Raw genomic sequence first — 13,578 nt, forward strand, 5'->3', positions numbered from 1 at the left:
CCTCAGCCAGAATAAGTTGTGAGCTCTGCTGTAGTTGTTAGATTTAATCACTGCTTTATGGAGTGAATTTTGTCAGTTTTTGAGGGAATCTAAAGCTTTCTTCACAGCTGTTTGCTATTGTCAGCCCTTTCTAAAATCACGTATGTCTACTTTATTTGATTTTGTTTTGATATTAATACTGTTAAGATCCTGCAAAATGCATTTAGCTGATAGTTTTGCTGCTGATGCAAGTAGCAGTATAGTTCTAAATTATGCTTGTTGCTCAAAAGATTTACTTCGACAAGTCATTTTTAATCAGTACTGCCCTTAGAAAGTGCTGCAATCAGACACATGTTGTCTCTGTAATTAAAAAGGGGTTTAATTTTCACTTTGTAATGGTGCTTCTAATGCTTATGTTCTTAAGAACTAATTCCATACTTGTTTGCTAGGTACAGTGAGACCAAAACTATATTAAATAGTACTTTGAGCAGACGGTGGGTAGGGTAGGTGACACAAAGGAGGAGCTTCATCTGATTTGGGGGATACGAGCAGGAGCAGGGCAGCTGGCTGTCTGCAGTCTGTGGGGTTCGTGATGATTACATGGCAATCTTTCTCTTCCCCAGATAATCACTTTGTTTATAGCTAAGAAACAATAAAATATATTTTTGGCCTCTGAGCAATCCACACCTCATCTGTGTGTGATAAAAAACTCATGAGTAGAACCATTTGTTTTCCTCAGTGATGTCATTCACTGCGTTGTAAAATGGGAGCTCCTGAAGCAATCCCTGGGTTTGAAATTGTGCTGCTGGCAGTATCTGGGGATTTAGTAAGGGCCAATCTTACTTCTTAGAAGTGCAGAAAATACCAATTACTACTTAATTTCCAAAAGACCCACATCTGTTTGTTACTGGGTGTTCTCATTGTTTTGTGTTGGATAGGTGTATAAATCCTTCGTGGTGCTTCTCAGACTGGCCCTGACTGCAGATGTATACTCAGCATGAGTGTTACCAAAGTGTGATTATAGTGGCTGTGTCTATCATGTGCCAAATTAATATTTCACGTATACAAGTAATGACACAGCTGAAAAATTGCATTCCTATTTTCACAATGTATTTCCATTTCCCAGTTACGGAAGAAGACATCAGCCTGAGATGTGATAGAAGCTCTCAGGGCACTTGTGAATTAAACAGTATCCTTGGAGTTTGAAATTACAGAGGATGAAGCAGTCTGGAGTATCAGCATCAGTCGTGCCTGTGTTATCTTAAGTAATCTGACTTATCTGCCAGGCAACAGCAGTGCTTGGCTATTATTCCCGTGTTTGTAAAAAGCCAGGCTCTAAACTTCGTTCTCTGTTAGAACATTATAACACTTAATTTCTGACTGGGTGAATTGTGTGGGACGCACAGGCCTTTATTTTACTGTAACCTGTGAGTGACTGGGGCTCAGTGTGCAGTGCAGGTGTGTGGGAGGCGGGCAGCACTCCCTTTGGCCAAGCTTGTGCTGTCAGCCCTAAGGATTTAGAGGAAGTGCTTCCTCTTGATTGTTAACAGCAAACCCTTAATTGGATCTTTTTAACTGGAGTAAGAGTTCTGTATTATTGCAAAATTGAAAATACTTTTGTGTGCCAAAAAGGTTACCTTCTGTTCTAATTGCTGGATGATAACGCTGCAGTAAGTGACGTCTGAGCTGGGTAGATGGCTTCACTGGGCAAGAAGTGTTAGAAATATGATGGAAAATATTTGTATATAGCAGAAGTAATGCAACTGAAGGGGAGAACACAAGCATACCCACAAAGTTCTACTCAGTCTGAAGCCCAGATTTGTTTCAGTGGTGTGTAACTCTGTGTTGTTCACACAGATGCAACCAAGCCATCTCGGCTTCGTGAGCAGGCCTGTAGTCACAGAGGGTTGGTTTGTGGCCAAAGTGGGTTGGTTTGTTTCTAATAGCTGCAGAAGTGAACTGAGCTTGAAAAAACACAGCAAAAAATATTTCTGATCCAGCTCAGCACGGTTGGAGACACTTGTGGTAGGAAACGGGAAGGGGTGGCACTGAATGCTGGGCAGGGTGGGCTTGGCAGGGCTCAGGGCTGCTGCGTGCAGGAGCTGCCTCCTGCTGAGCGCTCCTGTGGTGATGCACGTGGTGGTGGCTGTGTGTTTTAGGGTGTTTGCTGCTGGGGTGATTTGGAAGTGTAGGTCTGGGGAAGGAATAATGTTCAGCTACGTCAGCATTACATGGCTGTTCAGAGGAGCTGAAGTTGTGTTGTTTTTTGTTGTTTTTTTTCTTAGCTCTGAGTTCTTTGGTGCACTAAAGTGCTCTCTGGGGACTTCTGAAGGGTAGCTTTTGATATCCTGTCTGTACTGGTTCTCTCCCAAACCTGTGTTTGAATCGGAGCAGGATTTCCTTTGTTTAACTATTTATTGAACTGTGTATGCCTTTGGCATACTGAAATATTTTTGAAACAGTATTGTCAATTGATCGTCTGTATCTAGGAAAAATAACAGAATCCAATTTTGATTCTTGTTTTCCTTCTCTCATAAGTAACTACTTGCAGACAAGCAGCCTTATTAAATTCTTTGAGGAGAAATTAAATCATCTATGTTTGTGCAGCTTCTGGATAAAACAAACATTTGTTAGGGTTGCTTAATTGCAGTAGAAGTGATGTGGGCTAGCTGGGCAAAGAGATGGGCTTTTCGCTTTCTGAGAGGCTGTCTGTGTTCTGTGAACACGGGTTTTGTTGACGTGGCTCGTCCCTGGAGTGCAGTCCTGCCTGCACAGGGAGCCACGTACAGCTCTATGCTCTGGGTTGAATCACTCTGGTTTTAGGGGGAGTGCTGGTACTGAACGTATCAAAGGGCTGATATCAAAGCGTTAGTTCAGTCAGTGCCTTCTGGGTAACTGTATGAAAGCACGTGTGAGGACATGCTGCGAAATGTAAATACATGCTAAAAAGATGCAAAACAGTTAATCAGCTTTTAACATTGAAGAGATCTTCAGGACTCCTATTGCAACTGTAAGGAGCAGTTTAAAAAAAAGAAAAAGCTAATATTCAAGTATTAAAAATTGGCTTATTCCATAACGGTAACTATTTCAGAAAGTTTGTTAAATGCAGTGTAGTACAACCTAAGCTAAGAAAGAACATGGCATGCTGAAATGCCATGTGATTTGGTCACTTGAGTCCCTGGATGCATTCCTAGCATTGATGGCTTTTTGAGAGTTCTGTGTTCATGCTGCTCTTGCCGTAAAAAGACAAGAGCCAAATGGAACTGGAGAAGAACAAATCTTTGTGTGTAGACCATTTCCTGTAGGAGTAACAAAATGTGGAGCCTTCTGCCTTATTTTTCTATTAAAATGAGTTAAATAATTCTGAAGCTGTAGTGTGTTGGGAACCTAAGCTATGGTAAGCTTTCCAGATTGATCAATTTCCAGGTTTTCTCAGTAATGTTTCAGAAGGGTGTAAAGTCCTTAGTTTTTTATTTGCTTTAATGGGTATTCACTTAAACTATTTCAAATGAGCCTTCCAAATACTATGTAGCTGACTTGTAAAATGCTTGTTGTCAAAATTGGGCAGCTTGCACTTGACCATGTATCTCGTGTGTGTGACTGAAGATTATTCTGTAGTTTTCTTTGATTTCCAGTAGCAGAGCTGATCACTTGAAACAGGCAAGGCTATTTTCTACAGTTCTTCTGTAGTTCCTGAGCTTTACCAGTTGCCATGTCTTCTAGCTTCATGTTTGGAATCTATTAATTTTGAAGTGTTTTTATTCAATATTGATCCATGTACAGTAATGTTTTTTCAAAATTACTTTAACAGTTGCGCTGTTGCATTTCTAGAGGAGTGTTGTCTATACAGATAGTTCATTTTTTAAGACTTAATTCTAAACTTCATGTCATCATTTCAGTCTTTGATAAGAAATACTGTGTTTTCAAGAATGGCTGACAGTATGATTATAGACCTGATTTCACCATCATATAACACTTTACAATTGAATGAATGGAAAAAAAAAGCACCAGTATTTTCTGTACCTCAGTCTATCTGTAAACTTCTCACGGTAGGCTTCAGAGTAAGATTAGGTGCTGAACTTTGGGTGTCTTCATTGATCTTGCAGGATCAGTTCATTGTGGAGATAGGACTGATGGAGCAGATAGCCAGGGGATTGTTTTAGTCCATTGCCAACACACCTATTGAAATACATTCATAGAATCATAGACTCACAAGGTTGCAAAGGACCTCCAAGATCATCTAGTCCAACTGTCAAATGGATGGCTACATTAAAGTCTTTTATCTTGGCTTCCAGCTGCTGGTCCAGAACATAGAACATATCTGCATGTAGTAGTCTCAGATACAGAGACTCAGGCTTAGATACCTGCAGAGAACCCCCGCTAGTGGGTCAGATTAATGCTCCTTAGTTCTTAAAGCCTCTCCTCCCTCGTCTTCGGTGTGATGGGAGTTCAGCTACATAAATGTGTGTCTCGATCTTTTATTGAATCCCTGTCTCCTTCCCGTGGCTTCCTGAAAATTGTACAGGAAACCTGTAGCAGAAATTCTTGTCAACTCAAGATCCAGCTTGTACCCAAACTACCTGGCACCTGGTGAAGAAACAGCATTCAGCAAAGTGATGTTACTGTCAGAGGCTTACAGTCTGACTAGGTGACTGCAGCCAGTGCTTGTACCAGTGCCTCAGAAGCATCCTACTCCAGTCTGTTTGGATCAACAAGCTGAAGGCAAAATTAAAATCTGCAGCTTTGAAGCAGGTTTTTATGTAGATTGATGATCATTGTGAAAAAGTATGTAATGAAATTTCAAGTCATTTATAAGCAGTTATGCTGTACTTGATGGATCACTCAGAAATGTGTCAATGCTTGATGCAGGCTATGTCGGGATATCCATATGCTGTATATAGATACATAAATATAAATTATTGAAATGTATAATACAAAAATATATCCTGATTCTATTTTACTGTGCAGGAGAGAATATAACTTGAAAATTTGTCACTGTTTGTTCTGTATCAAGTCTTGATTATTTTTTTTTCTGCCTGTATCATTGTTGAATGCTTCTCATTCTGATTTGCTCCATTGATTTGTATGTGATGGTTTTCCAGCTGAGGTGTAGTGTTTTGATTGTCAAATGAAAACTCTTGATATAAAATGTTTGCACTGCGTTATCCTAACCTCTACATTTGTGTCAAGTGAGGTACCTCCAGAGGTACCAGCTCGGAAGCAATTAACTGGCTCCTCTTCTGGCATTATTGATGATTAACCTTCAGGATTCTGAACAGCTTGCAGTATCTGCAGCCAATTTCAGAAGGTTTATGGACCAGAGGAGCAATGACTCCAGTTAAGTGAAATAGCACTTTTAACATCAGGCAAATACATTGGTTGCACTGTAGCTGGAAATTGTGGGATCTCCAAGGTTGGAAAAGACCCACAGATCACCCCGTCCAACCATCCACTGATTACCACGAGCTCTTACTAAACCATGTCCTTCAACACAATATCCAAATGTTCCTTGAGCACCTCCAGGGTGGGTGACTCCACCATTTCCCTGGGAACCCCATTCCAGTGCCTGAAAATAAATAGATAAAATAAAAAGAAAATAAAATCTGCAATATCATATCTTGAATTGGTCAAGAAAATTTAAAGCAGATTCAGCTAGCGCTACTATTTTTCCCTCAGCATGGAACTCCTGTAATTGGGAATGGCACCATCCTTGAGTGCAGTCAAATCCAGCAGGAATTAGTTTGGCATCTTCAACTGTAGTCCCTGTTCTTGGGGTTAGAATTGTGAACTAATTGTTCCCTCTATTAGTAGATAATGATACAGAGTAAAAGAGATGAGTTTTGTTTGCGTCTCAGGTGAAAGCTGTTTTGTGTGTGAATAGAGGCTGACCATCTGTCTGTACTTTCTTGTCTTTAAGCGCTAAATAAAGGTAACACAAACTTTTAAAGTGCAAAGTATGGTATTTCTTTTATTATTTTTAAATAGGGCTGTTTGGCAATTCACATAAATCACAAATTCCAAACATCAAGCTGAAAAACTGTAGCTGCTGATGCTTTTGGATGGAAGGCTTTATGATAGTGAAAGTGGTTTACTGAAATTAAATATTCAGTTTGTTGGAAAACTAATACTATTTTAGTATGATTGCTGAGATTCTGTGGCAGAAAAATTAAATTGAGAAACTTATGTAGGAATTATTATTAGAAGTGTTTTGAAAGAAGAGTTATTGTTTTCCCTGCTTTCTTTGTCCTATATGTAACTCTAGGATGGCATATACGTGTGAGCATTGATTGCAGCCAGGTTCACGTTCTCTACAGCCTCCCATCAGATAGTTGTAGGCATTTGCAAGCTCTCCTCTTAGCCTAGTCTCCTTCAGGCTGAACAAGTGCAGCTCTCGCATCATCTCCAACCCTGCTCGTCTCCCCTCCTTATGGTCTTGGTAGACTCTGGCTTCATCCTGTCACCTTAGTGTCTGCTTTACACTAGTGAGCTTGAAGCTACTCTTGTGAGAATGTTGCTGGAGAACAGTGTGCAAAAGGCATAAGACTCCCTTACCTTGGCTTGCTGACTACACTTGTACTAATACAGCCCAGCTGTTCCTACCAGCTTGTTTAGGTTCCTCTGAATAAAAACCCACCTGTGCATTGGGAATTACCCCAAATTTGATATCTGTCTGTAGGCTTTACGCTATTACCTGTGCTGCTAATAAAGATGTTAAATGCAATTAGCCCCACTGCCCATCCCCAAAGAGAAACATTAGTAAGTTGTCACCAGCTGGTCTTCATACTACTTGTAATTATTCTTTGAGCTGACAGTCTAGTCAATCATCAACTCACTTTATTGTCTGCTGGTCCACACCTCACTGATTGGACTCTAAGGGGGCTTATACTGTAACACAGAGAATGGCATCAAAGGCTTTGCTATGCTCAAGGCATACAGTATGTGCTGCTTTCCCATTACCTGGCCATAAGATCATTGCAGAACGTGATGGTCAAGTTCGTGCTAAACATGTGTTGGTTGTTCCTGGTCACTTTCTTGTCCTGCCTGTGCCTAGAAATGACTTGGCCCATAACCTCCCAGTAGTTGGTGTGGATGTCTGTGTGCTATTCCTTGGTTTCCTTTGAGACGTCCCTGGTTGTCTTTCTAGTCCATTAAATAACCTTCCTTCATTGCCTTGACACTAATCAGGTGTGGTTTGTAGGCTTGTGTCTGGTCTGGTTGGCTTAAGTACTAAACTCACATATTCTGAAACTGCTTCTGCAGATGGTGGCACTTTTCCAGAGGCTCTGCTGGTAACTTTGTTCCAAGCCAGGAGAACGTGAGCAAGCTGTAATCCAAGTACATTAAATCACTGAATACAATAATTCCCTGTGCGTACAGAGTGCTGTCAATCAGAACTAGCATTTCACCAGTTTAAATCATAGGTAGAATGAGTATATATAAAAGAAAAGGGTCTGAGTAGGGATTGGTCTCCTGAGGAGAAGGATAAAAATACAGAAGGGAACTACAGTGATTTTTTTGCACAGATGCGGTACACTTGAGTGCTTTCATGATGCTGATTTACTGTGTGAGTTTTTGTGGGTGTGCCTTTTCTAAATAATAGTTTTGCAGTGCAGTAATGGTCCAGAATGTACTTTTGCAAAGCAAGCCAGAATAACATTGAATTGAGACAGTAGTTTAGCCAGGAGAATCTCTTAGCTAATCTGTTGGATGTAGAGTTAGTGTTACAGTGAGAGAGGCAAATAATTATAGACAAAAAGAAATTGCTCCATTTTTTTCATGATAGATGTGAAAGTGACTGTAAATGATATATGTTACTCTCATCCAATCACAGTAAAAGGGTTGCAAACAGTACGATGTAAGTACCAACACAGGCCAGCATTCCCTGAAGTACTGAATGCTTTTCTTTTCAGAAAACAGAAGTCAAAAACTTGCAGAGGAAGGGCAGCAAACCTCCCAGCAGGTTTGATATCTCTTGAGATAGCAGTTTGCATGTAATTGAAACACGAGGTCATTCAGAGTGTTAATAGTGGAAATATTTAATTTTTTTTGTAAAAATACAATCTAATTATAAGTTCATATAAAAATATATTTGAAGTGGAATCAATCCATAGTTGAAATGAGTACCTGCGTGGTTGTTACATTAATCATCTTTATGCAGGTGCGTAATTTTTGGTTTAGAAGAGAAAAGAAAAGTAAAAAAGAAAAAATAATTGCTGGCTTGTAACGGTGAGACACCAGTTTCTTTGAGGATGAGCGAGTCGATCCTTTTTGAAACCTTCTTAAAAAAGATCTTCTGAAACATTTAAAAAATTGCTGAAACAGTGTACTTTTCATTTTCTGAAAAGGGCAGCTGATAAGAAAGAGGTTCAGGATTATAACTATGTGTTATATTTTCCTCAGGAAGAGCTGTTAACTGTCCAGTTTATCAGTGAAAGAAGGATAGCACGTTCACCCTGACACCTGGGGAAGAGAGCAGGAATCACTGTGGAGCAGCTGACTGCTGCCAGCTCTCAGCCCAGCTGCCTACCAGCACTCTATCTGTACACACACATTTTGCCACATTGCAGTGGGGCTTCTGTGATGTCTTTGCTTGTGAGAGGTAAAACACTATTCCAAATAATTTCAGGGTTATGTACGCTGAGTGCCATTACTTCTAATGGCATTCTTTGCTCGGGTTACCAGATAACATTATCATTGTGACATTAGCTATACTGGGATCTTGAAAGACATGGAGCTCTTGGAACAAGTCCAGAGGAGGACCACTAATCTGATCAGAGGGCTGGAGCACCTCTTCTGTGAGGAAGGATTGAGGAAACTGGGCTTGTTTAGCTTGGAGCAGGGAAGGCTCAGGGGAGATCTCATTGCAGCCTTCCAGAACTTGAAGGGAGCGTACGAACAGGAGGGGGAATGGCTGTTTATGAGGGTGGATAGTGATAGGACAAAGGGGAATGGTTTTAAACTGAGACAGGGGAGGCTTAGGTTAGATGTTAGGAGGAAGTTTTTCACACAGAGAGTGGTGACACACTGGAACAGGTTGCCCAAGGAGGCTGTGGATGCCCCATCCCTGGAGGCATTCCAGGCCAGGCTGGATGTGGCTCTGGGCAGCCTGGTCTGCTGGTTGGTGACCCTGCACACAGCAGGGGGGTTGAAACTGGACGATCATGGTGGTCCTTTTCAACTCATGCAATTCTGTGATCTTTTGCTACTGGAGACTGATCCATTCCAGTTAGATCTGAGAACTTGTACAGAGTCCCTAATCATTTGCAGATCTGCCACACGTCATGTCACCTGTGACTGGGTTGTGGGTACTGGTGGCTTCCCATTTTGTCATCCTCAACATCAACAAGTGGAATTGCATATCTAACAGTCCCAATATTAACTAGTATTTATGAGTTACAGATCTCTGTAGTCTGTGTGCATGTATTTTGTGTGGAGAAATACCATTCTGGGAATGGAGTGTTACCTGGCTGTTGACCTCTCTGAGGATGTGTGAGCCCTTGCTTGGTGTTAGCAGAGTGCTGAGCAGAAGTTGGCTGTCACCTGGCTGGTGCCTTTGGTTTGAATGGAGGGCTGGAGGGTCCTTCTGGATTTTGCTGTGAGATTATAGACTGTTTGAAGAGAAGCAAATAGGAGTATCCAGATGAAATTGATTTGAATATATGTTATCACTGAGAGCCCATTTCTGTTTTTCTTCAATGTTTCTCCAGCCAAAACTGAATCCTACAGTTACTGCAGCAGAAACATGAAACAAAATGCAATAGTGAAAGTGTGTGCTTGAGGCGCTTTATTTCAGCTCATTTCACAGATGTTAAAGTAACAGAATGGGAAATGTAATTGACTAAAGGCTTCAGGTACACTTGAGCTTTGTTATGGTACAGGAATTATATGTATTTGCTTCTTTGTGACTACAGTTAGCTGTGGTGCAACCAGAAACTTGTATAATGCTGCTTTTACAAGTGGTGACTGCTTAAAACAGATGCCTTATATTTATATGAAAGTAAATAACTGTAGTTATACCAGTAAATTCATAGAATGGTACTGGCCGTATGCTTGATCAGTGTTGTAATACTCTTTATTAAAATATCCTTTTATAATGGGGCAGTAACATCTAGAGTGCTGTAGTAACATTTACATTGGTGTAAATTTGCAAACTTTATACCTATTATTACTATTTACCAAGCTAAACCAAGCCTATCCAAGTTTACTTTTACACCGATGGATATAAGATAAGCAGGCAACTGTTTGTAGCCTCATTTTTTTCTACTGTCTCCTTTTTCAATTGAAGTCCTTTTTTGTAAATAAGTGATTATTTTTTATACTTACAGTGGAATACGGTGTTTTGTTGTTATTGTTTTCTTTAATAGGTTGTGTGCAGTTAACTTTTAATTGTAAACAATTTGATTTGTAATTCTGACTAGAAATTGGCATTATTATTTCTTTGATTCAGAGGAAATTTGTCACTACTGGCTACTAAGAAAGCAATTCCAGTTGATGTGATGAGGCTTAGTTTGAAGGTAATTGGAAGTTGGACTGTGACAAATCCTTCGTATTAATGAATGGGAACAGTTTGTTGTGACACGACACCTCATTAGCTGACAGTGTATAACTGAAGTGGAACAAGGGTCGACTTAACATGTTGCACCATCTTAAGTTTTAAGTTAATGTAATTAAAATAAATGAAACTGTATTTGGCACTCCTCAATTTAATTATGCGGAATATGTATTTGCATGTTGCCATGCACTCATTTGAGCATGTAGTATATTAGTTTAGGCACTGTTGATATTATTCTATAAATATTTTTCATGTGCAAATACTGTTCAGCAAAGCTAATGTAATTCCTCAGAATTTCGCAGGTGTATTCAAATGATGGTAAGGCTGTGTGAAGTATTCCTATGCTTACGTTGGGAAACAAACAAAAAGCATGGAAATTTTAGGTTTCATTTTTTGAAATCTAGCTGTTGTGAGAAATAACCTTTATCAAATCTTAAATTCAAAATCAAATACTTTAGTTATGCAGTCATCTTTGTCTGTCTTTCTGGGAAATCTTGTTGGAATGGGATTCAGATGGAGGGGAAATGGTTCTCTTTGGCAGAGCTACGTGCTGTCACTTTCATGTTTCTGCCAGCACAGACTGGCTGCTTCTCTGGTTGGTGCCGTGCAGTGACAGCACCGTTCTCTTAGCAGGAATGTTAAGTCCAAGGAAATGTGGGAAGGCTTAGTGTGTAAAGTACACAGAAATATGAAACAGAATTAAAAGGGGCACTTATACTTTCAAAGGCAGAAAAGGAACATGTTTTCTATTGTTCGGGAAAAACTGTTGAGTTTCTTTTGGTATGCAATGTTTTATGGAGATTTCTTCAATTGTATCCAGGGCTTTATTAGGTATTAATGAATTTAAAAACTGGAAAGAAGCCATTTGCAGTGTAATTTGCATTTTTTACACAGAACTTGCCAGTAATTTTAGTTTTGAAAGGTAAAGCACCTCTGTGAAATGTTCAGTTTGACTTCACTGCGTTAGAAAGCAATGCTGGATGATTAAGAGGAGAGTTGGTCCCTCTCAGTGATTCATGGTATCCCTGCTCCATTACTGGCCCCTGAGCATCCCTCAGGCTGCTGGCCCAGGAGGGATGGGTGGTGAGGTGCACCACAGTGCTGCTCATGGGGGGGGCATTGATGTCAATGGGGTGTCATGTTGGGGAGTGCTGTGGGTACTGTTGGGAACAGAAGGCTTGTAGAGCTTACATGCAGTTAATTTGTAGAGGGAATTCAGGACACAAATTGCATGAGAAATTTGATTTTGTTCCAAAAATAATAGTAAAAGTGTTAGCTTACAAACTGAAAATGCTACTACCTGACTTGGAGAACAGTGATAGAATTCATGTGCTGTGTACCATGTCAGTTTTATTAACTGGATTTAATTGCTCAAGTGTTGTGTATTAAACATTGATACTGTTACTAATATTCTCAGTTCCTTCAGCATTTCAACCTGATGAACGTGACAAGTTATAATATATCAAATTAGTTGTTTCATAGATTGAGGATATACACAAACTGCTTGCCAGTTTGTTTTTTTGCTTGCTACTGACTTTTCTTTACTGAAAAGTAATACAATGAAAACTGCCTTCTGAAAATCAGAACCATGGAATATACCCCCTTCTGTACTGTTCTGGGAAGGAATTTCACTTCCATATTAACTCTGCTTACTGAAAATGCTGCAATTTTATATTTTTTCTTCCAAGACTGTACAATTTTATTTATCTTAGATATGTTTATTTCTTTGCAGATATTGATGTATGCAACAGCATCTAAACTACTTATTTTCCTTCTACAGGCTGCTGAATCAGGAATAATAAAAGTGAAAACAATAGCTGCACGGAACACTGATATTTTGGCAGGTAATTATTTGCAGTGCAGTGGGAAAAACAAACTTGTGTTATAGATCAAAATGTTAAAGATACGTCTTGGATATGTGCTGTAATCCTAAATGCCTTTTAGTGTGTGCAATATCAGTGATACTATATTTGTAGGTACCTAGCAAAAAAAACCAGGAATGCTGAGAAATTCTACTTCTGTATCATGCTCATGCTATATTAATGCTGCCTGAGCAAGGACTCCATTTTCAGTGACTGTTCTAAAAAGTAATCATCCACTTAGAAAAATATGAAATTATTCAGCTTCACATTCTCCATGTCTTATTCACTGCCACAGCTGTTGTTGAGTGTTCAGTGTGGAGTTCTGGAGATCCTCATCTGTGTCTTTACTGTGAGAGTCTAGCCTTTGGAGACTTGTACCTGGCAGGCAAAAATCCATCTTAATCAGAGACAAGGTCATTCAATTTTGGATGCACCATTGCCTTGAGGGACAGGAGATATTTTGCAAGTTGCAGCTTTGTAAGTGCTTAAAGCTGTTATCTCTGACTTTCCTCAGCTGTGTTAAATAGCATGTAAATTGATGGCTTTTTACCAATTGCTGGCAAAACCTTTGGCCAGATTTGAATGTCCCTGTATTAATGTCTGCCCCAGCTGTAGTCCAACTTCTTTACAGTACTCAATTATTTGAAAGGTCCAAATGAAATAGATGCAAAATTACTTCTTAATTTGAGGTATGCAAATCAGTTGTTGTTAAGGAGGCACTTTCTAGAAGTATTTGAAATAGCAGTCCCATCCCTCAATATTTCCCTTTAATGCCTCTTTTTTATTTGTTTATTTTCTTTGTTTTTACTGCTGTCATGAATGCTGACATAAGTGGAAAAACTATGCCAGGTAATGTCAGCTATGCATCAAAACACACAAATGAACAAGAGAAATCTCCAGTCAGCCATTTGGGAAGCTAGCAACATTCTTCGACGTATAGCTGTATAAAGGTCTTTACATTTTAGAAAACTATATTTTTAATTTCCATTTCAAAGCGGGAAGATGTGAAGAATTATTAGTTTGAGGCATGGGTAGGCAGTCCTTTATCTTTCTGAGGGAATGCCTTCTGATTGTTGGTCATATTTTGTTACTAGTTTTCTTTTGTAAGGCTTATACTAGAATGTAGTCAGAATTTGTTTCATTCATCAAAACAAAACTGTACAGGCTTGTTTCTTTTGATAATAG

General features: G+C 39.5%; 1 protein-coding gene across 2 annotated transcripts in view; it reads left to right on the forward strand.

The window, feature by feature from the left end:
- MON2 (MON2 homolog, regulator of endosome-to-Golgi trafficking) overlaps window positions 1-13,578 on the forward strand; it is a 75,319-nt gene that overhangs the window by 2,187 nt on the left and 59,554 nt on the right. For both annotated transcript variants that reach the window (XM_042816413.1, XM_042816412.1), the window contains exon 2: window positions 12,312-12,375. In XM_042816413.1, coding sequence (XP_042672347.1) covers window positions 12,312-12,375 — 64 coding nt within the window. The remainder of the gene's footprint in view (window positions 1-12,311; window positions 12,376-13,578) is intronic.

The sequence above is a fragment of the Centrocercus urophasianus genome, unplaced genomic scaffold (genome assembly GCF_019232065.1).
Source record: "Centrocercus urophasianus isolate 14NV4802_14NV808 unplaced genomic scaffold, USGS_Curo_1.0 seq_15, whole genome shotgun sequence".
NCBI lineage: Eukaryota > Metazoa > Chordata > Aves > Galliformes > Phasianidae > Centrocercus > Centrocercus urophasianus.